Here is a 23,978-nt window from a genome sequence, read left to right on the forward strand (position 1 = left end):
AGTCTGTTGTTATAATTAGACTCTCCAGATCGGATCAGGTGGTGCTGACTTTGTGGTTCAGGAAATGTGGGATGTCTCTGCTCAGTTCTAGGGAAGGCCTAAGAAAGGGACTCAGCCCTGCTTGACAGTTAGCGGGCCATGGCTGCTGCCTGTGCCAGTGTCCATATAACTCCTGTGACAAAGCTCCCTGTAAGGCGAGACAGAGCCCCAGAAGTGGTTGGAGGGTGAGTTGCCTGGAACCTTGGAGTCTTCCTTAATCTGCCTCGTAGCTACAGAGATTATCCTGCTTGGCCCATACTGCAGCATATCAGCTCTTTAGGGGCAGTGGGGAATCATGTGTACAGCACAGGGGCAGGAAGCCAGGAATGGGAACCAACAGAGAAGAATCTTCATTATATAAGATGTGGAAAAAGAGGCAGCACTGTGGTGTGTGAGAATGGGCCTTGATCCAGGAATCAGAAGATTTGGACTTTGGTCTCATTCTGCCATAAAAATTTTCTTTGAGACCTTAAAATCACTTTACTCTTGGGGGGCCTCAGTTTCTTCATGTGAAGAAGTGGGGGGAATAGTATTTGCTGTCAACCCAGAGGCTTTGTAAAAAACAAAAAGACTGTGGACGTAAGAGCCCTTTAACAAGTCTTACGAAGCAGGGAGAAGTTGTTTGCATTACATTCCTCTGTGGACTTAGGTTCCCTGTCACAGATAGGTCCCCATAACTCTGGCAGTCTGGCAGACTTTCTGATAATAGAGTTGCCTTTCATTCCAAAGTGACTTTTATAAATGGAGGAGGCACTTTAACAGTCTGTTCTCTGAGTTTCTATGTTGGATCAATAATTTCTAGAAATGGAAAGAAAAGTCTGGGCCAGTTGTTAAGAGAAGACAAAGTGGCCAGCCATTTTCAGGGGCTGGTTTTTAGATTATCCAACCCTGATTACCCATAATGCCTCCCCAACTGATTGACACTCTTTGGAATTCCATCGGAATATCTCTGTGAATCCAGGAAAACTTCCTGGAGTGGAACATTTTTGACTCTCTAAATTATTCTTTTTTTGTGGTTAAGTTTTAGTAAAGGAAGGGGAGAGAGCCCATGAAACAGACAGCATATCTGAGGGTGGAATAGGGAAGAGGCGTGTGAAGTGAAAGAATAAAAAAAGAAGATGACTCAGGGAGTTAGAGACAAACTTCACAGTATGCACAATATTGTGCAAAGGACCGAATTGGAGAAAGGTCTTCCTTCTGGAAACTCCTAGGAGCCTATGTAGGAATTGTTTGGGGTGCTCAGAAACTGCTGCGTGGGTTTGCAGCCCTAGGTGCAGGTACTCACCTTACTGTGGCCCCCTGGCTGGTCTGGAACAGAATGGGCCTGGCACATCCATCATCCTTCAGGCAGCACATGTCATCACTCAGGGAAGACCGAAGAAGGTGTCCAGCACAGAAGAAAAAAAGGCATCAGGAAGGGGTCGAAGGGCAGTACAGCCTGGCTCCTGGGGGTACTTCTGCTTGTTGGGCAGGAAAGCACATCTGGGAAGGGTGCTGGGAGGTCTGAGCTCGTGCTCCTTCATGAATGCCGTGGTTCCCTTGGCACAGTGTCTTGAGTGTGTCATTGGCTGGACTCACTGCCTTCTCCAGGGCGTGGGGCCCACGAGGCAGTGTTTCCACTATTAGTATTAGTGCCTGTGGCTTGGCAGCTCAGCTGATCCCAGGAGAGTGGCCAGGACCCAGGAGACCAGCCTGGACACAGGGTTCTCTGATGTGTGCTCCAAAATTTGGCACTGAGAAGAAAGCCCAGGAAAACTTACATATGGTCAAGACATGGATGGGGCGTCTCCCTGCCTGGGTCCTGGAAGATGTAGCCTTCTTTTAAGTGATACACTCTTCTTTTTCAAAATATTTAGCTGTGAAACATGTATTGAAAACTGAGTCTGTTTCCCACCTTTCCCATTCCTCTCCAGGGGTAAGCTCCATTAATGTTTTGACATGTACCCCCATTCATGCACTTTTCTGTGCACATATGTATATGTACAATTTTGTTTCTACAAAAATGAGTTCAAGCCCTGGCTGGTGTAGCTCAGTGGATTGAGCGCGGGCCTATGAACCAGACGATCGTGGTTTGATTCCCAGTCAGGGCACATTCGTGGGTTGCAGGCCAGTTCCCAGCAAGGGGTGCACCAGAAGCAACCATACATTGATATTTCTCTCCCTCTCTCCTTCCCTTCCCCTCTAAAGATAAATAAATAAAATCTTAAAAAAAATGAGTTCATTTGTTCTGGATTTTCTTTGTTTCTCTCATCTCATATAGTTATCACAGTCCTCCTATCACCCTCAGGCCTAGCTCATTATTTAAAAGTATTTTATAGATGGACTGGAAGATATACACATTTCTGTACTCATGCCATTTACCTCCTTTTTAGGGGGTGGGGGGCAGCTATTACAAAAGCAGCACTACATGGATATTCTTTTACAGGCATCTTTGTGTCCATACATTTTCCTAGAAATGGAAATGCTAGAGGGAAGTATACAGGCATTTTTAATTTCATCTGTGCCACCAGGTTATCCTTGAGAAAGTTAAAAGCAATTTATTCGCCCTCGAGGGCACACGGGATGCCCGTTTCCACAGCGTGACAGCACCGTTTGCAAATGCTTTGCTGTCATCCAGCCTGATGAAGGGAAAAGAAACAATACTTGGTGAAAGTTTTCCTTTTTATTTTCCTAATTACTGGGGACATTTTTTGACCATTTTAGTTTTTCTTCTTTGAATTTTCCAACTACATCTTTGCCCACTTTTTCTGTGTGGTTACTGTGGTATTTTAAAAATTTACTTACATGTGATAAAAAGATACTGATATCCTCTTTTGTTTCCCTTCTTGGTCTGACTCGTAATCTCTAACTGTCCTCAGTATCCAGCTTGGATGGACATGTTTTCTTTTGCTTATGTGGTATTTATTCTGAGGACAAAAATCATTAGTTTCCCTAGAAAGTAAAATGTGACATTTCTTATTGGATCTTGTATCAGTCAGTACTCAAAAACCTGAAACACATATGGACACAGACATCACTGAATGCACACATGTTGAGTGTTTACCATGTGTCAGGCACTCTGTTTAAAGTGTTCAAATGCTTTTTATGTCTTTTAACCTCACAGTAACCACATACATTGCCCCCATGTTCCTTGTATCCTTGTTCATGACAGTCAAGATAGGGAAACAACCTAAGGGTGGTGTATCTGGCACTTAACTGTGATCCAAGTCAGTTCCAGTAGTATCTGTTACTCAGAGGAGCCCTATGACATAGTTGTTCTTCCAGGTTTACGGGAAAAAGAAATAAGGACTGAGAATACGAATGTGCCTCAAGTTACATAGTATGCAAGTGGGAGGCTTTTGGTTCTGACTTGAAGTCTTGAGTTCTTGTCACTGTAACACTAAATATAATTAGAACAAGGGTATATGTGTGAAGGGCCTTCGACTAACATAATCCAATTACTTTAATTTGAATGTGGGGAAACCAAGGCTCAGAGACATCAAGTGATTATGTAACAGTCACACAGTTCATTAATGGCAAAGCTGGCCCTGGAATTCAGGACTTAAATTAAAGCTTCATTCTTCTTCTGTAGAACAGTACCTGTTTAAGCGTGGAGTATCCAATTATCTCCTTCGTATTTCATTCTACTAGACATGATGAATCTTTTATTCCTGGGTTAGAGATATCTGTCTTCCATAGTTTCTTTATAACTTCAGCTGAACAAAAATTTGGACTTTTATTTTCATTTTACATGTGTACAAGCCTTGTATGTGGACTTGTCTTAACCATCCAGTAAAAATAAACAAGAACCATGTGGCAGTGGGCAGTAAACTACTTAAAGCAAGGGCACTTCACAGAGATGATGGGAGGTTACTGGTATCACTGGTCCCCTCCCTGTCCTCAGACATCAATCTGCGCTTTGAAATATAAACACGAGAGAAAGAGAAGTGTCAGGTTCAGAGAAGCTACAGTGGTTGGGCTTTCAGGAGCCCAATTTTTGACTCTCAGTTCTGAGGCTTGGAGTGATGATGTTAAGGTTCTAAAAAGACTTTTGGAGTGTTTTTCTTCTGAGTAGTTTTCCCAGGGCCTCCTTCATATCCCTGTTTCTCAGGCTGTAGATGAAAGGGTTCAGCATGGGGGTGACCACGGTATACATCACTGAGAAAACTCTGTCCTTTCCATCTGAGGAGGATGATGGAGGACATAAATAGACCCCAATAGCTGTACCGTAGAACAGAGAGACCACAGAGAGGTGGGAGGTACAGTTGGAGAAGGCCTTTTGCTTACCCTTTGGGGAATCAATCCTTAGAACAGCCAATGCAATGTAAAAGTAAGATGTAAGGATGCAGACAAAGGGTCCAATTAGCAGTGTTCCTGCCACAAGGAAGAGCATCAGGTTATTCACATAAGTACTGGAGCAGGCCAGCTTCAGGAGGAGGACCAGATCACAGAAGAAATGGGGGATGATATTGGGGCCACAGAAAGAGAGCCTGGTCACTAGGAGGGTATGCACTAGGGCATGGAGGGTAGTGACCACCCATGCCCCACCCACCAACAGGATACAGCGTTGGGCGTTCATGCTCATGGCATAATGCAGAGGGTGGCTGATGGCTACATAGCGGTCAAGTGCCATCACAGCCAGGAGAAAGTTATCCAGATCTGCAAATAAGCCAAAGAAATACAGTTGTGTAAGGCATTCATGGTAAGAAATGAGTTTACTTCCTGAGCCAATATTATCTAGCATCTTGGGAATCACTGTAGAGATGAAACCAATGTCAGAAAAGGACAAGTTGGCCAGGAAGATGTACATGGGGGTGTGAAGTTGCACGTCAGAGCTGATGGCCAGAATGATGAGCAGGTTTCCCAGGACGGCAACCAGGTACATGCCCAGGAAGAGCCCGAACAGGAGAAGCTGCTGCTCTGGGTGCTCAGAGAGGCCCATGAGAAGAAATTCATAGATGCTGGTCTGATTTCTTCTGTCCATGTCTGCCATTCTGTGTGAAATAAATTATATGAACTATAAATAGCAAAAAAGTAAAATGCTGCTGTGTTGAAATTTTTTGAACCCCTAAAAAATTATGTGGTTTAGACAATTCTGTTTGGTAAAGCTTGAAGTTATAACTGCACATTATAAAAGACAATTTGTGAAGTTAAGGTTGGTGTCAGCACTTGGAAGACAGATATCCTAGACTCCTTCCAGCAGATTCAGCTGTCCCCGTGAAACATAGCAGGTAGCCTGGGGAGTGTGCTCTGGGTTGCACACATCCTGTCAGTAGACAACAAACAATAGTAATGCCCCTGAATAATTATGTAATTAAATAAACAGCATTTACATAATCACAATTAAAATAATTAATAGTATATATAATGTGATAATATAGAATTCTAAATACAATAATTATATAATTAATTAAAATAATTTTTAAAAGTAAAATTTCAGAAGAGTATGTATGTTTATAATTTCACATTTGTAAAATTAAACCAATAAATGTATGATTAAGGACACTAAAAGAATACATTCTAAAGGTCAGAAGGATTTATTTCTGAGAAGTGAGTATGAGTCAAAGGGTTGTGGGTGCTGCCTTCTATGTTGCTCAGTTTTACCAGGATATGTTATCTTTGTAATTAAAAGATTACTTTAAAAGTATGATGGATGTGATTCATTGAATTAATCCAGGTGACCACCCAGAAGGCTATCTGGGGATTTGGGGGGTTCTGACAAGTTGACCAGGGTGTAATCTTTGAAAAGGCATCTCTGACAAGTGAGTAGGAGAACAAAAATCAAATGTCTTTGACCCTGTGTGAAGAAAATAAAAAGTGGTGGAGCAAGACTTTCTCATCCTAGCCCAGTCCATCCAGGCCCTTTAAAATCTTCCCAGCTGTCGCAAAGAAAAAGCTGTAGGAAGTACATACAATATTGCTCCGGTTCCCTCCAACATGGCTGGGGATTACTCATGCTTTTTCCTGCCAGCATTGATGTTCTTCACTCACCTGTGTTTCTCCACCTAGTTTGAACCTCTTTGTCTGGATTTTTTTAATCTAAGCTTTAAACAGTATATTCCAGACTCTGACTCCTTTGCTCTCACAAGGCTTTCTTGTGTTCAGATATTAGATTGATATACTGCAAACCTAAATAGAAGGGGTCAAATCCTTATTTCATCTCCCCAAACTGCACCTTAGTTTGTTTCTAGCTCTGTTGTGAGATCTTTTTATTTGAGACCCAGATATCTTTATTTTCCATAGCAGCCACAGTGAAGCTACACCAGGAATCTCATAACTAGAAAATACTGGATATTAAGTTTATGTAATCCAGATCCATTGCTCTGATTCAATGAAGAAGTCAGGATACTAAGAACACTGGATGAGCACTAGCCATGTGCTATGTGCTGATCACTAGATTCTCTTAAGTGGTAACTCTGTGCAGAGGTGCTATGAGTATCTTTACTTTAAAGATAAATGTAGAAGCTGAAGTTCAGAGGGGTTAAGAAACTTGCCAAAAGCCACACCTTTAGGAATTGAAGTAAAATAGTCTGAGTCAGAAGCCTAAGATCATTCTTCTGCTATGCTGCTTTTCAGTATTCACCAAACCACATGCTGACTCTAGTTCAGCTTCCTGCATATTTTCAATAAAGAGAAAATGCACCTTCAGCAAATCCGTTCATTCATGCATTCATTCCAACCGTATCAAGATATAGCTGATGAATAAAAATTACATATATTTAAGTATATAGTGTGATGTTTTAATATATTTAATACATAATTACAGATACAAGGTAAAATAATCACCACAATCAAGTTAACACATCCATCATGTTAGAAGATTTAAATATTCAATTTGACAGTTATAGTTCATGGCAAATGAGGGTATTTGGTATTTGGGGCTTATGCATCAATCTTTTGTGAGTGTGATTGATGTGAATCAGTCCACTCCAGTCCAGTGCTTGGGTAAGGTCCTGTTTCTACACTGGTGAAGCTAAAGCCTCAGACCACGATTTTTACATGAGAGGCCCAGATTCTTTCCTTTCTGGTCTGTCTTTCTCTCTCTCTCCCCACCCCCCACCCCCAACTGCAGCTAGATCCATATTTAGGAGCTTTTCATGTAGCAGAAAATACAGTGATATATTCTGTTACATTCATTCAACTGTATCACCTTTACAATGAGAATTACAAATAAATAAATGAACATTTATTATAGTTTTCACTTTTCTTGATCAAGGGTAAATTAACCTTCAGGAATCTCATTTAGTTACTAGAAGCATACAGCATAAACAGTGATACTGATCCCAGATGAAAATGTACAAAATGAATTAATATTCTCAGAGTTATTCTGATATTCTGGACATATAAACTAATAAAACATAAAACAATTGGTTTTGGGGAAAACGACATGTCCTTTGGTTTCAACCTTTATTGTGACAGATGGTCTGACACCCTGGCCAAGGGTCTAAGTTGGAGGAATGTGTCACAATCATGAGGGGAGCATTTCCTATGCTCCCCCCCAAAATGGAATTCCCACTGTATCTGCACACTTAAAACCACTACATTAGACTTATCTATGTGCTTTCAAGGGGAATATTCAGATTGCATAAAGAAAAAAATCTGTCTTTACTAAGAAAATTTTAATTTGCCTTATATAACAAACCTAATAATGTGCTTGAATAATTCATTTATCTTCTCTGAGCTGTAGTTTCCCTCTGTGGAAATAACTACATCTGTGTCATAGGCTGTTGTGAGGTGTCTTGTTGCTCACATCAAGAAAATGTCAATGCTATTTCTTATCATGACATAGCCAACCCTTCATGATTCTGTCTCCATCTGTCTATCCAATAGCACTTCCACAAATGCCATGCCACTCAACATTCTTGCCCATGAATCCACTTATGGTCCTCAAACAACTCATCACGTCCTCCCTGCATGCTTAGCTGTTTCACCTTCCTGAGTCTTCTCCTTTTCGCTGCCCGGCAGAAGCTCAGGTGTCAACACCTGGGGCTGTTAGAGTTTGTTGCTTTATCTGCTGTGCTCCCTGTTTATGGGTCTCTGGTAGAACACTACCAAATAATTTCTTACTTATCTCCATTACACTGTGTCCCTCAGTGCCAGGGACTCATCTTTATTCATCTAGTAATTTTCTTAGTACATACTTGGTAATCATCTGTTGACTAAATCGGTGGGTGGGTGGGCTATAAAATGACATTTTAAGCTATGATGAAACTAGGTGGGTGTTACTCTTTAGATGCTAGCATTTCCTTTTACTTACAGAGATAGTTAATAAAACAAATGACTCTTATGTGAAGATCTTAGGTTGCCTAGCATACATTTTAGTATAGAAGGTGTTCAAAATTGTGAAAATGAAAAAAAAACGTATTGCAGATGTTGTTTTTTCTCTTTGAATTACTTTATTGTTGTTCAATTAAAGTTGTTTGCACCACTCCCCTTCACCCTATCCAAACCTACCTGCCTCCCTTGCTTCCACCCTCCCCCTTGGTTTTGACCCTGTGTAACCCTTTATAGTAGTTCCTGAAAACCCATCCCCCCACTGTTCCTTCCCCCTGCTCCTAATCTGTTGTTAGATTGCTCCTAATTTCAGTATTTCTAGTTATATTTTGTTTGCTTTTTTCTTTTGTTCATTTATGTTCCAGTTAAAGGTGAGATCATATGGTATTTGTCCCTCACCGCCTTGCTTTCAGAGAGATGCATTAAAACCACAATGAGATACCACTTTACACCAGTCAGAATGGCCATCACAAACAAACCAACAAACAAGTGTTGGAGAGGATACGGAGAAAAGGGAATCCTAGTGCACTGTTGGTGGGAATGCAGACTGGTGCAGCCATAGTGGAAAAGAGTGTGGAATTTCCTCAGGAAACTAAAAATGGAACTGCCTTTTGACCCAGTAATACCACGGTCGGGATTATACCCTAAGGACCCTGAAACACCAATCCAGAAGAACCTATGCATCCCAATGTTCATAGCAGCACAATTTACAATAGCCAAGTGCTGGAAGCAACCTAAGTGCCCATCAGTAAATGAGTGGATCAAAAAAAACTTGGTACATTTACACAATGGAATTCTACACAGCAGAGAGAGAAGGAGCTCCTGCTCTGGAGACATTATGTTAAGTGTGAATGCTGAATTAGTGATCAATTGTGCATTTTCACAAGTACTGGACTCATGGTTTGTTTATATCTTACATTTGAGCTAAATATTATTTTGTTTTAATTGAAAAAGAATGTAGAGAAATGAATGCTTGGCACTCAGATTTAACAATTTAACATGAACATATCTTCATGTGCCCTTCCCAGTGCTGAGAAATGTTTCTCCAATTCTCTTGCATTTACATACTTGAAAACAGCCAGCACAACCTGACATGCTCCATCCACATGTCAGGCCCCTCTCAGGAGTACATGGAGGTTTTAGGAAGCTGGTTTCAGGGACCAGAGGGTCAAATTCATAATCTGGGGGAATAGTCCTCTGGATCAAAGCTACCTTGCCACCCCACCCTTTAGGAACCAAAGGACATTAAGTCAACTATTTCATTAATGAATGAGTAAACAGATCTCAAAGATCTGCTGTACCCTGTCCCAGTTCAGCACTACAACTGATACCAAAAACAGGATTCCTGAAACTATGGACCACTCTGCTTCTCCTGACTAGCTGGAAAAGGGGACATATAGCCAATAACTTACAGTCAGTCCTGAGTTGGGCCAAGAATTGGTCCTTATTTCTTCATGTTAGGATAGCTGTTTGACTATCCTGTTGTCACTTCTCACTGATCAAGACTGAAGAAGTTGTATTTGATGACCAAATGGAAAGACAGCATTTCCCCCTAAATTTAAGGCATAAAGGACCCTGGAACATGGAATCCTCATCTGTTCTAAGGAAGGAGAAATGAGAGCAGGGTATTCTCAGTCCTCAGCCAGCCAGCCAGTCTGCCTAGGATCCCAAGAAAAACAAAGATATCTACCTGCAGTTTCCAGCACAGTCCCCAGAGCTCTCTGATGGAAGTTTCAAAGACATCTGGGAATACTGGTCTCTAAAATATCGATTGTGGGAAAAGCCTTGGTTCATTGCCCAATCCTGGTCCCAAAACTCCAAGTGAACTGCTCTGTAATTTTATGAAGTTTACGTATCCTCTCTAGACTTTGGTTTTCTCAGGTAGATAAGTCAGAAAACAACATGTTCTCTCACACTAGAAATCTTAGAGTTAACATTTTTGTCATTCTAGAGCATATGAAATGTTATCTTATTGTGGTTTTAATGAACACTTCCCCAGTTCTTAATGATGTTAAGCACATTTTCATCACTCCTATATCTTCTTTATAAAAAGAGTCTGCTCATTTTTATTGGAATGATTATCTTTTAATAATGATTTGTACAAATTTTGATTATGACTTAATAAATATGCTCTCTCATTTTTAGCTTAAGCCTTTAAAAAACTCCAAATTTTATCAAGATATTTGACCATCTTCAATTTCCATACATCTTGCATTATATCCTATTTTAATGTAGGTGTATTTTCCACAAGTCTCTGTGTGGCAAATCTACTGAGTCTTTATATATCTAAGAATATAATATGTCTCTACATTTGAATGGCAACTTGCTGGGTATAAAATATTGGGTTCAAAATATTGGTTTTATGCATTAAAAATATTTCAATGTCTTTAACATTCCATGTAGCTGTTAAGTCTGTTGAGTAATGACTGCTGTTCCTTTGTAGGCAAACTTCCTTTTCTCTCAGATATTTGAGAGGCAAGGAATTTCCAGAGCTTTTTACCCCAAAGAGGACAACCTGAATGAGAAGTTGTTGCCATTGGTGGGACCAAATCACCGTAGCATTGTTGAAGATGTTTAATTGGGGCCAGTTGTTTCTGGGGGCATCTTCCAATGCCAAAGTGACTGCCTGGGGTTTAGCCAGTTGTGCTGATGTGCTTGTGTTCCATTCTTGATCGAGGATGTCCCAAATGAAAGATGTCCCAGCAGTCCTCCAGTGAGCTTGACTAAGTAAAGGGGGCAGGGAAGACTTAGAATTTGCTGGTGCTCCCTGAGGAATAGCTGCCAGGTGTCAGTGTCAGTGGTAGTCTGCTCAGGACTGGTGAGGACTTCTCCACTGGGGCGATCAGCAAAGTGATACACCCATTGTATCATACCATTTTTCCTCAATAACTGATGATCTTCTTCTAAAATTTTCCATTTGGTGAGGCATGTGCATTAATGACTGCAGCAGCAACGTGGGCTACTAATCTTTGTGCCATGAACACCCAGTGGAGCAAAAGAAAGATCGGAGACAAACCTGTGAATGTTTGGGTGGGTGGATCTGGCATGCCCATTTCCATAAGTGAAATGAATCCTGTGAATACTCAAGAATATGAGGGAACTCAATGTTAATTTGAAAATCATGAGGTATGCCAGCCAAATAGCATATCTTGGCAGAAATTAAAGGTTAATTCCGAGCCAGAACTATATAGGTGCAAGAGCGATTTTGTGCATGCTTTCATTTGCTAGTTGCATAAAATCTTCAATAGATTTTGAATTTTCAATCCAGTCAGATATTGGACCTCTGTTTTAGTTTTTAGCTGTATTGTTTTTTTGAGTTGTTATAGGACATCCTTAAAAGGGGGCTTCTTTACACAGTTCCTGGTGGTAAACTGCCTCTTCCGGGTAATCTGACTTCTGTCACCAGGATTAGGGAAATCCCCCATCACTGCTGCTTTAATTGCTTTATGGACCCAGTGCCTAAGCTGGTAGGATGGCAGCCTTTTAGTATGCTGGTATGCCATGACACTTAAGAGGACCCCCAGTCACTGCCAGCCCTTCTATACATAAGCCAACAGGGTAATGATATCCTCTGGCCTCTCAGGAGGAGTGAGTATAAGCCATCAGAGCCACTTTTCTGAATCGTTTGTGCTACAAGACACCATGTTTTTTCCCCCTATTACCCTTACAGTCAGGATCTTTGAATTAACTTTTTCCCCAATATCCTCTCACAGAGCAGCAATAGACTTCTTCCCTAGTCCAATTCTCAACCTAGCTTTCTGCCCCCACATTCTATTCCAGCTCATGATCATCTTTCTTGTCCTCACGGGGTTTCTCAGTTTTAATATTATTGTTATAATTTCCTAGATTTTTTGTTGATTTTAGTTTCTCAAGGATTGCTTCGGTGGATAGAAACCAGCTGTCTAAGCTAATCACTCTCTTAGCAACAACCTGAAATCCAAAGGATCATAGAAGTCTAATAACACGCCTTCCCTCAAGGTAGTAGGGCCTGAAAATCTTTTGGCCAGGTTTGTAGCCAAACCTCTACCTCTGGTCTTGGCCTCCTTCTGCCACAGTTTCCAGTTTTCTGAGAAGATACCTGAGAGCAACCATCACACCAAGATCAAGGAGACACACGCATCCCTGGGCATAAATGCAAACCCACAGATACACTCTGTACTCCCTCCTCTTGTGCTCCTGGGTGAGCGCTGGCCTAGGGAGCCAAAGTATGCAGCTGGAGCAATTACTCCATGTTTGTCTCTGAGGATCAGCCAGGGGAATCATACTCCAGAGGCCCAGAACCTAGAAATAGTCCTGTGACAATGTGCACATTTATGTCTAACACCCACCACTGTGATCTGGACTATGGCTCTGTAGCTAGCTCAGTGGAGCCAGCAGGGTTGGGTCCTTTCAACCTTCTCAATTGTATAGGCTAAGAAGAGCCCTGCATGCTGAAGCATGACCCTCTGAGACCAAAAGGGAGAACACAGGCACAGGGTGGGTTCCTTTGGTGGCGAATGCTCTTTGGGCCAGATCAATATGGTGGGTGCACCGAGAAAGGGGCAGATGCAGTCAGGGTCCCTGTATTCTGGCCCAGACATCATGACATGAGCAGTGGGAACTATTCCCTTACAGAGCACAAGTTACCTATGTCTGCCTCCTGGTGAGGAAGAGGTTAAGCTCAGAGGTGGATGTGCTTAAGGACTTGAGAGATGGCTTCAGAGTCCACACTGTATATACTCTCTTCTTTGTGACTTTGTGCAAGTGACTTAATATCATTGAGCCTTGTGTAACTCATCTGTGATATCAGATAATAAAATAATGTGCTTCATAGAGTATTCAGTTCAGTGCTGCAATGTATAGTGCCTTGGGTTCAGCAAATGGCAGTTCTTAATGCCTGTATGCTATGTAGCAAGGATGGAAGTAGCCTGGAACTCACATTCCCACTAATATCTACCACTTTGCTGTTGTGTTTTAATCTCTTTGCCTGCTTACTCTCCCTTACCAGGTAAATTGAGGAGTAGGGATGAGTTAGGGGAAACCCAGGAGGGAGGGTGTAGGGAGTTGTATAGTCTAATCTCCTGCATAAAATATGATTATATCATTGAGGGCCACAAGCATTACTTTTTCAACAACTTTCCTGTATCTTTTTTTCTCTATCTATAAGGAATGGTGGCATGGATAGAATCAACCAGTCCATTGTCACTGAAGTCCTTCTATTGGGCCTCTCTGAGAGCCCAGAGCAGCAGTCTCTCCTATTTGGCATCTTCCTGGGCACGTACCTGATCACTCTGTTGTGGAATCTGCTCATCCTGGCAATCAGCTTTGACCCTTACCTTCACACCTCCATATAATTCTTCCTGGACAACCTCTTTTTTGCTGATACCTCCTTTTCTCCCACCACAACCCCTAAGATGCTGGCAAACATCCAAACACATAGTCAGACCATATCATATGGTGGGGGCGTGGCCCAGGTGCAGTTTTTCATGATGATTGGTGCACTAGGTGACTTCCTCTTGGCCTGAGGGGTGTCTAGCCCATGGCTTGTGGGCTGCATGCAGGCCTATGAATGTAGCTCAACAAAAAATTGTAAATTTACTTAAAACCTTCTCTTTGCTCATCAATTTTTGATAGTGTTTATGTATTTAATGTATTTAATGAAAGTGTTTATGTATTTAATGAAAAAAGAAGAAAACTCTTCTTTTTTCAGTGTGGCCCAGAGATGCCAAAAGGTCGGACAACTTGGGAATGATGGCCTACGACTGCTGTGTTCGCCATCTGCAAGACCCTTTACTACTCCACACTCATGAGTCCTCTTGTGTTTGTGCTCCTTCTCATAGCATGCTGGGTTCTCTCTAGCCTCACTGCCCTCTTACACACCCTGCTCATGGCTAGGCTTTCTTTCTGTGCAGGCAGCACCATACATCACTTCTTCTGTGACATGCTCCCTCTGCTGCAGCTCTCCCACTCAGACACCAGCACCAACCAAGTAGTCCTGTTCACTGTGGCCTCCATGTTACTGGCCCTCGCTCCCTGATTATCCTGTTATATGCACACATCATCTTCACCATTCTCAGGGTCCCATCTGCCTCTGGCAGGCAAAAGGCCTTCTCTGCCTGCGGGTCCCACCTCACTGTGGTCTTCTTGTTCTATGGTACAGAAGTTGGTGTTTACCTCTGTCCCCATTCATCACACACAGGGGTTAAGGACAGGGTTGCAGCTGTATTTTACACAGTGGTGACTCCCATGCTGAACCCCATCATTTACAGCCTTAGGAACAATGATATGAAGACTGCACTAAGAAGGCTTTTTGAAATTCACAACTTTCTCCTTAGGGACTGCCAGAAAATAAAACTGTGTGGAAGTCCAACAACCAAGGATTTAAAGAAGAAACGTTCATTCATATGGGTAAGAGGGGCTAAGAGGATGCAGCATGGCATGGCCAGGCAGTGGCAGGTGGCAGTAGTGGTGGTGGCCTGTGGAACGGAAAGTCCTACATTTACATGCAGTGGATTAAAACTGGGAGGGACAACTGGGGAGAGAGTGATCCCAGCCCCAGGCCAGATGCGCAGCCCAGGGTTCCAGCCTCATAACCTGTGTCTGTAAAAACCTATGGGGGGTTGGGGCAGTGGAATAAACTGCCAGTCTCTCAGGAGAGTCTGTGTGAAGGGTCCACAGGGTCCTAGAACATACAAAAACCCACCTAGCACCAGGGCAGCAGCTAGAAGGACACCAGTCACTTCACGAAGTGGAGGAAATGAGTGAAAATGAGGCAAGAGCCAGGCAAATGGCATCATTTCCTCCCTGACCCCTACCACTCCCCCATATACAGCACCACAAAGCAGCGAAGTGGGTTGTATTGCCCTGGCAATACCTAAGGCTGTGCTCCTTACAGTGTAACAGGTGCGCCAACTCGGGGAGTCAAGTAAGCTCTACCTAATACACAGAAACACAGGGAGGCTGCCAAATTGAGAATACAAAGAAATACAGCCCAATTGAAAGAACAGAACAAACCCTGGAAAAAGAAATAAATGAAATGGAGATAACCAAACTATCAGATGCAGAGTTCAAAATACTGGTGATCAAGATGCTCAGAGAAATGATTGAGTATGACTACAAAATAAAGGGAGAAGTGCAGGCTATTTAAAGTGAAGTAAAGTAAAATATACAGGGAACCAAGAATGAAGGGAAGGAAGCCATGATTCAATTAACAATTTGGAATGAAAGGAAGAAATAAGCATTCAACTGGAATGGATAGAAGAAAGAGTAATTTTTAAAAAATGAGGAGAGGTTTAGGAACTCTGGGACAGCTTACAGTGTACCAACATCTGAATTATAAGGGTGTCAGAAGGAGAAGAGGCAGAGCAAAAAAATGAATACTTATTTGGAAAAAAAGGAAAGACAACTTACTCAATATGGTGAAGAAAATAAACATACAAGTCTAGGAAGTTCAGGGAGTCCCAAGCAAATTGAAACAAAAGAGGGCTACACCAAGACACATCATAATAAAAATGCCAAAGGTTAAAGATAAAGAGAGAATCTTAAAAGCAGCAAGAGAAAAGAAGAGTTACCTATAAAGGAGTGCCCCTTAGACTGTCAGCTGATTTCTGAAAGGAAACTTTGCAGGCTAGAAGGGATTGGCAAGAAGTATTTAAAGATATGAAAAGCAAGGACCTATATTACTCTATCCAACAAAGCTGTCATTTATAATGGAAGGGCAGATAAAGTGCCAACCAGACAAGGTAAAGCTGAAGGAGTTCATCACCAAGCCATTATTATATGAAATACTAAAGGGACTTATCTAAGAAAAGGAAGAAGAACGAAACTATGAACAGTAAAATGACATCAAACTCACAACTATCAACAATAGAATAAAAAAAACAAATTAAGCAAACAACTAGAACAAGAACAGAATCATAGAACTGGGAGATCACATGGAGGGTTATCAGCAGGGAAGGAGAAGAGGGAGAATGGGGGAAAGGTACAGGGAATAAGAAGCATAATTAGTAGGTACAAAGTAGACAGGAGGAGGTTAAGAATAGTATAGGAAATGGAGAAGCCAAAGAACTCATATGTATGACTCATGGACGTGAACTAAGGGAGGGATTGCTGTATGGAATAGGAATACCTTATGGAGGAGGATAAATGGGAGGAAAAAAATGGGACAACTATAATACATAATCAATAAAATATGCTTAGAGAAAAAAATACAATAAAAATAAACTACTAAAATATTTATGGCTTTCCACATATTTTATTGTTATTGGTTTCTTGAAAAATGTTTTAATTTTTTACATTTATTATGAGATGTTAGATTTAAAAAATATTGCAAAAATAGTAAAAAGCATTCTTATCTACTTTAAAACAAGCTTCCTCAATTACTACAGTGCAATTATGAAATCAAAGTGTTATTAATAAAATTCTATTGAATAATCAACAGGCCTCATTTAAATTGTGTTGTTTGCCAGTCATGTTCTTTTTCAGGTCGGGGATCCACTCTAAGGTCACACAACGCTTCTCACTGTTAAAATTTCCTTTAATTTTGTGTAGCTCTTCTGTCTTTCATGACCTTGGCTCATTTGAAGAGTCCTGGACAGTTAGCCAGTTTGTAGAATGTCCCTCAGTTTGGAGTTGTCAGATGTTTCCACCTGACTGAACTCAGATTATACCATTGTGACATATCATGAAAGTGAAATTATATCCTTATTATATCATATCAAGAAGTAAATAGTATTGGCATGTTTTATTAATATTGATGTTTGTTTTGGTTTGTTGTTAAAGTGATGTTTGTCTTTTTTTGGTAATATATATTGAAAATATCTTTTACAGTGTATCAATTGTTATTTTATTTACAATGTTTCTTTGCTATGAAAAGTTTTAAATTATATCATCAAATTTATCAAAATTTTATTACCTCTTGATTTTGAATGAAAGTTGTTTTCTTCGCTGAAATTGAAGAGGAGTTTACCCAGTTTCCTTCTAGTACTTATATGACAAATGGCAACCCATTCCTCTCTGAACATTTATTAAAGTTGCAGGCAGTTTCCTGATACCAGAGTTCCACTCACTGGGAAAAGGTTAGGGTGCACATGTCTCCTTGTGCATTTAAAATGGCAAACATTGCTCCAGCTGGTGTGGCTCAGTGGATTAAGTGTTGGCATTCAAACCAAAAGGTCTCTGGTTCGATTCCTAGTCAGTGCACATCCCCAGGGCCTGGGTTGCAAGCCAGGTCCCCAGTTGGGGGCATGTGAGAGGCAACCAATTAGTGTTTCTCTCACACATCAGTGTTTTTCTCCCTTTTTCCCTCCCTCCCGTCTCTCTAAAAAAATGAACAGACAAAATCTTTTTAAAAATAAAATGGCAAATCTCAAGCTTCTCTCTGAGACAGATGTGGAAAGGAACAGAAGGGAAGGAACAGTATGAGAAGGGAGAGGAGAGGAAAAAGAGAAGAGAAAATTGGATATGATTTGTGTTTTAAGTAGTATTTGCACATTACAGTATATATATTGACACTCTGCTAAGAACTTTGTGTGTGTTATCTTTTTGAATTCTCACAACAGCCTTACATGATAATTACTGTAGTTACTATTACCATTCACTTGTTTATATTTTGATACTGAGATGCCAGGATGTTAATAACTTGCTGAAGGTCATACAAGCCATGAATGGTAGATCTAACACATTAGCTCAGGTATTTCTGACTCCAGCATATGTCTTATTTTCACTTAAAAAAACTATTTTAAAAACTTGACTATGTCAGTGGGAGGTCTGTAGAGTCACAATTATGTAGGGAAGAAATCAACAGAGTGCAGTGCAGTTTCTAAAATTTCTCCTGTATGTTACTGAAAAATCCTCTGTGGGTTGTTAGGATATATCCTTAGCAGCATCCCTGGGGGAGATGCAATAATGAAATTGTTATCTTTTCAATAATGCAAGTTATCTTTTTAAACAATTTTGTTAAATTTATGGGGGTGACATTGATCAAAGATTATACAGGGTGGTGCAAAAGTAGTTTTACAGTTGTGAGTACACTAAACAGAGTTATTTATTACTTATTAATTGTAGTTTTTTATACAAACAACTGTAAACCTACTTTTACCCCACCTTGTATAGGTTTTGAAGTGTATAGTTCTATCATACATCACCTGTATATAGCATTGTATGTCCACCACCCAAAGCAAGTCTCCTTCCATCATCATGTATTTGACTCCCTTTACCCTCTTTTTTTTTCCCCCACCTCCTTCCCTCTGGTAACCATCACACTGTTGTCAATACATTTATCTTTTAAAATAGATCTAAACAGACTGTTGGCATAGTGTTGAAGAATGAAGGTTTAGTAAGATAAACTTGGTGAGAACCTCAAATAATGTGGCTTAGGCACCCTTCTCTCTGATCATGTGACTTGATTCCTAAGTCATTTCAAAATATCCAACAAGAGATTTATGCTAAAGCTGGGGCATGCTTCCTTGTGGGGGACACCAGGATCTCTGAGTCTATTTACTCCTCCACTTTCTAGTTTCTTATTTGCCTTGCCTCATCTTCAAATCATTTGCTAGTATTGGAAGAAGTTATTGATTGGAACTGTGTATGTGAACAGTGTGAGGGAAGCAAAAAAAAAAAAAGAAAGCTAGCAATTGAGAGGAATATGTGGATTCATGTCCATTTAGACATAGAGTAACTATTAAATGTATGCATTTTGGAATCAGTTATCTGTGTTCAAATTCTGACTTTGTCTCTTATTAGCTGTGTAACTTCAGGCAAATAATTGAACCCTTTTGAGCCTTTGTTTTCTCTTTTGTGCAATGCAGATATTCACCTCAGAGGTACATGTTGAATATTGTTGAAGGTAATGAAGATCTACCCAGAAGACCTGGAAGAAGTACATTTACATATTTATATAGATAGTTTTTCTTCTAACCCTTTCCAAATTACTGCATGATAGGGAATAGTTTATTACATCTTTTATGGGTGAGGAAATTGTGGCCCAATGAAGTTATTTAATTTGCTCTAGATTAGAAAGCTAGCAAGTGGATATAGATACCACTCTATAGGGTAACTCTATAAGCTGATTTTCCCTGAATTCCCCAAATGATGTCTTTGGCCTCATGGAGATCACAGTGCTCTTCGGCTCAGAAGTCTCCCCAGAGCACTCTTTATGTCTTTGTTTCTCAGGCTGTAGATGAATGGGTTCAGCAGGGGGGCCACCACAGCATACATCACAGCTGCAATCCTGTCCTTGCTGGCAGAATCATCAGTGGAGGGAATGAAGTATACCCCAATGGCAGACACATAGAACAAGCACACTGCTGAGAGGTGGGAGCTGCAGGTGGAGAAGGCCTTCCACTTCCCACTTGCCGATGGGACTCTCACAATGGCAGCCACAATGCGGACATAAGAAATTATGATTAGCAAGGGGATCAGGATGGTTAATGCCCCTCCCCAGTATATCAGCACACATTGGTTGACATAGGTATTGGAACAGGAGAGTTTCAACAGGGGGAGAAGTTCACAAAAGAAGTGAGGGATAATGTTGTCTGTGCAGAAGGATAGTTGAGCCAGGAGAATGGTGTGGGTTAGAGAGTATGAATGAGAAAGGATTAGGGACATGACCACCAGCAGGATACAGCATCTGGGGCTCATGATTAGGGTGTAGTGAAGGGGGTGACAGATAGCCACAAGCCGGTCATATGCCATCACCGCCAGGAGGAAAACATCTAGACCAATGAACCACAGGAAGAAGTAGATCTGAGAGAGGCATGCAGCATAGGTGATGGTGTGCTTGTGGGCCAGGATGTTTGTTAGCATCCTAGGGACTGTGGTAGATGATAAACACAGGTCTGTGAGGGAGAAGTTGGCCAGGAAAAAGTACATGGGGGTGTAAAGGTGTGGATCAGATCCAATGGCCAGGATGATGACAACATTCCCCAGCAGGGTGACCAGGTACATACTCAAGAAGATGCCAAAGAGGAGAGGCTGCTGTCCCTGCTGCTCAGACAGGCCCAGAAGGAGGAATTCAGAGACACTGAATGTGTGGTTTCCTGGTTTCATGCCGCTGGTATAACTAAGGAATACAATGGAAGATGGAGCTTCAAAAACTTTTTTGCCCTAATATTGTTTTGACGAAAACAAAGGCATAAAATAAAGATGGAATCAGGATGTTAATAGCTGTTCATGATCTGACCAAAGCTTAACTCTATAAGTAATTATTATGTCCATTTTATTGATGAAGGAACAGAGAATCTCCTAGAAAGAGGCAGAAATAAAGTTTAAATCTGGAAATTCTGACTTTAGAGTCTTTGATCTTATAGTCTTCACTGATCTGGCTTTAATGAAGGAGACACCCAAAACTAATTCATTTAATCATTCCACATTTAATGAGTACTTAGTATGTGTCAGTCCCTGCTGTAAGTACCAGAGAAGCAATGGTAACAGATACAGTAAGGTTTCTGCCCTTGTGTAAATAATATTCACATCAGAGGAGTCATGCATAAGCACACAAACAAAAAAGTGCTAAAATAAAAAACAAGATATAATGACTAGCAGATTACTTTAAATTTGTTGTCAGCAAAAAACTCACTATGAAGGAATGGGTAAGTAGGCACCAGCAAAGAACTGGGTGGAAGAGTGTTTCAGATGCAAGGAACAGTAAATGCAAATATGGGATGAGCACAGGCATTTGGAGGAGAAAGGAGACAAGTGTGGCTGAAGTGTGGTGAGCAAAGGAGAGTGGTAGGAGAGGAGATTGAGGAGGCAGGCAGGGGCAGGTCCCATGTGACCAGAGAGTGCACATTCTCAGTACAGAAACCTGTGGGCATGGGTACGTGTTTAAGCAGCAGACAGCCACTATTGGACTTATGGAATGGAAAGATCATTCTGCTATTGTGGAGAGAAGGATTGTAGGAATGGGAATGCAAACAGGGAATAAGGAAACACATAGGGGATTCAGAGTGAATTTGGGCTATGTTTTAGAGAGCTTAGTGACTTGCTCAAGGAGCCGTAAGTGGTGGCTCTGGGCTCTAAAGTAAAAGGTTTCCACTCCTGCTGCACCGTGGAAGTACAAATAGTGAAATTCTCTAAAATAAGAAAGGAAGAATTAGGTGATTTTCTTTATCAACGGGTACTGTTCAAAAATTAGATAGCTGAAAGAATCAGAGAAATGATCTCTAGAATATTTCTCAAATGGTAGAGTCCCAGGAATGCCCTGGAAACATAAGGGGACTAACAGGAGAGGAGCCAGAGATGTGGATGTTTCTTTGTTATTCCTAGACAGTGAGAGGAGGAAAAAGGCAAAGGCTTCAGGGACCATTTGCAGGGCTGTAGATGTAGAAATCACTTATGATGTGTTTATTGTGTTCCAATGATTGTCTCCCACTTAATCTATACAACCTATGCACCATATTTATCTTACATTTTTCAGATCAGGTAACAGAGAGCTCTGAGAGACTAACCAACCAGCATAAGATCAGGTAGCTAATAAGAAGACAAGTAGATATTCAAACTAAGATCTCTCTTCTACCAAACCTGGAACTTAGTCCATTATGCAATTCTACCTCCTAAAGCAGGCAGACCTTTATTTTCTCATGGGAACTATAGATATTTGTCAACTACTTTGGGAACATAACCGTGCAGTCAGTCCTTTCTTTAGCTGCCCCCACAGTGGGTCTAGGGAGCCACGTTTGTAATTTTTCACCTATTCAGATATTCTTTATGCCAGGAATGCCTGCAGGCACTGGATATTTAAAGTTAATAAAAACAGGCACAGTTCCTGTGCTTATAGGCTAGTTTGGGAGACTGATAATAAACAATTAAACAAGTGAACACATAGTCAGAAACTCTGGTTAGTATTGAAAAGGAGAGATATGGCGATGTCACTGAGAAAGTATAATTGAAGGGCTGAATTTAGATTATAGAGCTCAGGGAAAACTTTTTTGAGAAGGTTGAAAATAATTCACTACCTGGACTAGCAATTAACTACATCATGAATAGAAGAAAGAGTAGGAATATGAAGTTTTCAGCAGATATGAATGTCCCAAGGTGGTAGAAAGGGTCTGGCTGGTATGGGAAGACCAGTGTGGCTGGTAATAGTGAGCAAGATGATAAGTTGCATGAAATACGACCTGGGCTCTCTGGCCACAGGTGACGGTACCATGGAATCAGCTGATTCAAACAGAGTCAGGTGGGTTGTATTTTCCAAACTTGGAGTTAGGAATATAGTTTAGGCAATTAGTTTAGGGCTCTGAAGATAAAAGTTTATGTAGGATTTGAAGTTCATGTAGAGTTGGGCAGCCTCCTAACCACTACAGCCTTGCATAAATCCTTGTTAAAAGGAACAGAAACTATTCTGCACAGATATATCTGCACAGTGAACAACGGAACAAAGTCAGAGAAAAGGGCAGTCAAGAGATGTGGCACTTCAGAAAGAGTAGCTGACTCATAATTTCACAGCATAATTTCATTCTCTTGAGTCTTTCCCCCCATAAAAAGAAGAAGAATGACATAGTGCTCAAGAGTGCAGACCCTGGGGTAAGACAAATCTGGGTGTCAATCCTGCCCCAGTCATCCATTAGCTCTGGGCAAATTACAAAACATCACAACAATCATAGCAGCAATTGCAAGAAGAGTCAACAAGTATTGGCTGTTAACATCCTGCCAGGCACTGCACAAAAAGTGCTTTACTTACCTTATCTCATTGTATTTTCACTGTCTTATAAGGTGAACTCTCCGTTTCTCAAACATGAAACTGAAGTATAAAGAGGTGAAGTGATTTGTCCCAAATGAGGTAGCTGGCAAGCAGAAAAGCCCAGACTAGATCCCTGGTCTCTCTGACTCAGTACTTACCCAGCTGACCTCAGCCAATCTCAGATGTTACTGAACCAGTGAGGTTCTGCAGCCCTAATACTTTCCCTTTGGACAATGGCAAATTCACATCACAGTCCTCTCTAGAGACTCTGACTCTTCCTCTTCATTGGATAGAAATGTAGGCAACTAACTGTGCAGTAGGTTTCTGGGGCCATAATAAATGAACCAAGAGGGCCAGAGGGGGCTCATGTTGAGAATATTTGGTAGTTTTGGAGGCCCCAGGGTTCTCATTAGTGGAAACAGAAACTAATTTTGTGTGAATCCCTAAAGAGAAGGGGGAGGGCACTGCTTTTTTCAAGTGGGATTTCTGTTCTACTTGCAGATGCTCAGAGAATGTTCTCCTAGTCTATCACCTCATCAGGCACCACTCTGAGCTTGCCACCGCTGCCCTGTTAACTTCCATCTGTGTCTGAGAGGAAGAATTTGGGTAACAGATGGAGATGATAGGAATGAGGCATCTCTTTTCTCATCTGAACTTGACATTGTCTTAGTCCAAGAATCTTAGCCAGTATTTGAACCCTTTTGTGTGTAACTATCCTCATCAAGTACAATCAGTGTCTTTTGTAGAACAGAAATTCTTAAATTTAATGTGGACTAGTTTACCCATTTTGTTTGATATATATTGCTCACCATTTTGTTTGTGAGATTCATCAGTACTTAATATGTATTTGGTTTATTTCTTTTCCTTCTGTTCCATTTTTTAAATTTTTTTCTTTTTTTAAATATATTTTATTGATTATGCCATTACTGTTGTTCTATTCCCCCCTTTATTCCCTGCCACCCTGCACACCCCCTCCCCCATCATCCCCCCCTTTAGTTTATGACCATGTGTCTCAAGTTCTTTAGAT

General features: G+C 41.0%; 2 protein-coding genes and 1 pseudogene across 2 annotated transcripts; 1 reads left to right on the forward strand and 2 right to left on the reverse strand.

The window, feature by feature from the left end:
- Positions 1-4,057: 4,057 nt before the first annotated feature.
- LOC119034627 (olfactory receptor 1361) lies at positions 4,058-5,011 on the reverse strand. Its single transcript, XM_053663746.1, has one exon. It carries the CDS (start codon positions 5,009-5,011, stop codon positions 4,058-4,060), a length of 954 nt encoding a protein of 317 aa, XP_053519721.1.
- A 9,015-nt stretch (positions 5,012-14,026) lies between these two features.
- On the forward strand, positions 14,027-19,105 carry LOC128627163 (olfactory receptor 1-like; annotated as a pseudogene).
- Positions 19,106-19,383: 278 nt separating this feature from the next.
- Positions 19,384-20,319, reverse strand: LOC119034706 (olfactory receptor 24). The gene has a single exon (XM_037125844.2). It carries the CDS (start codon positions 20,317-20,319, stop codon positions 19,384-19,386), a length of 936 nt encoding a protein of 311 aa, XP_036981739.2.
- Between the last annotated feature and the right edge of the window lie 3,659 nt (positions 20,320-23,978).

Source organism: Artibeus jamaicensis, unplaced genomic scaffold (assembly GCF_021234435.1).
Source record: "Artibeus jamaicensis isolate MK-2021 breed Jamaican fruit bat unplaced genomic scaffold, CSHL_Jam_final contig_3275, whole genome shotgun sequence".
NCBI lineage: Eukaryota > Metazoa > Chordata > Mammalia > Chiroptera > Phyllostomidae > Artibeus > Artibeus jamaicensis.

Excerpts from the sequence above, each read along its gene's own strand:
- LOC119034706 (XM_037125844.2), bottom strand. The coding sequence starts at position 20,319 with ATGAAACCAGGAAACCACACATTCAGTGTCTCTGAATTCCTCCTTCTG.
- LOC119034627 (XM_053663746.1), bottom strand. The coding sequence starts at position 5,011 with ATGGCAGACATGGACAGAAGAAATCAGACCAGCATCTATGAATTTCTT.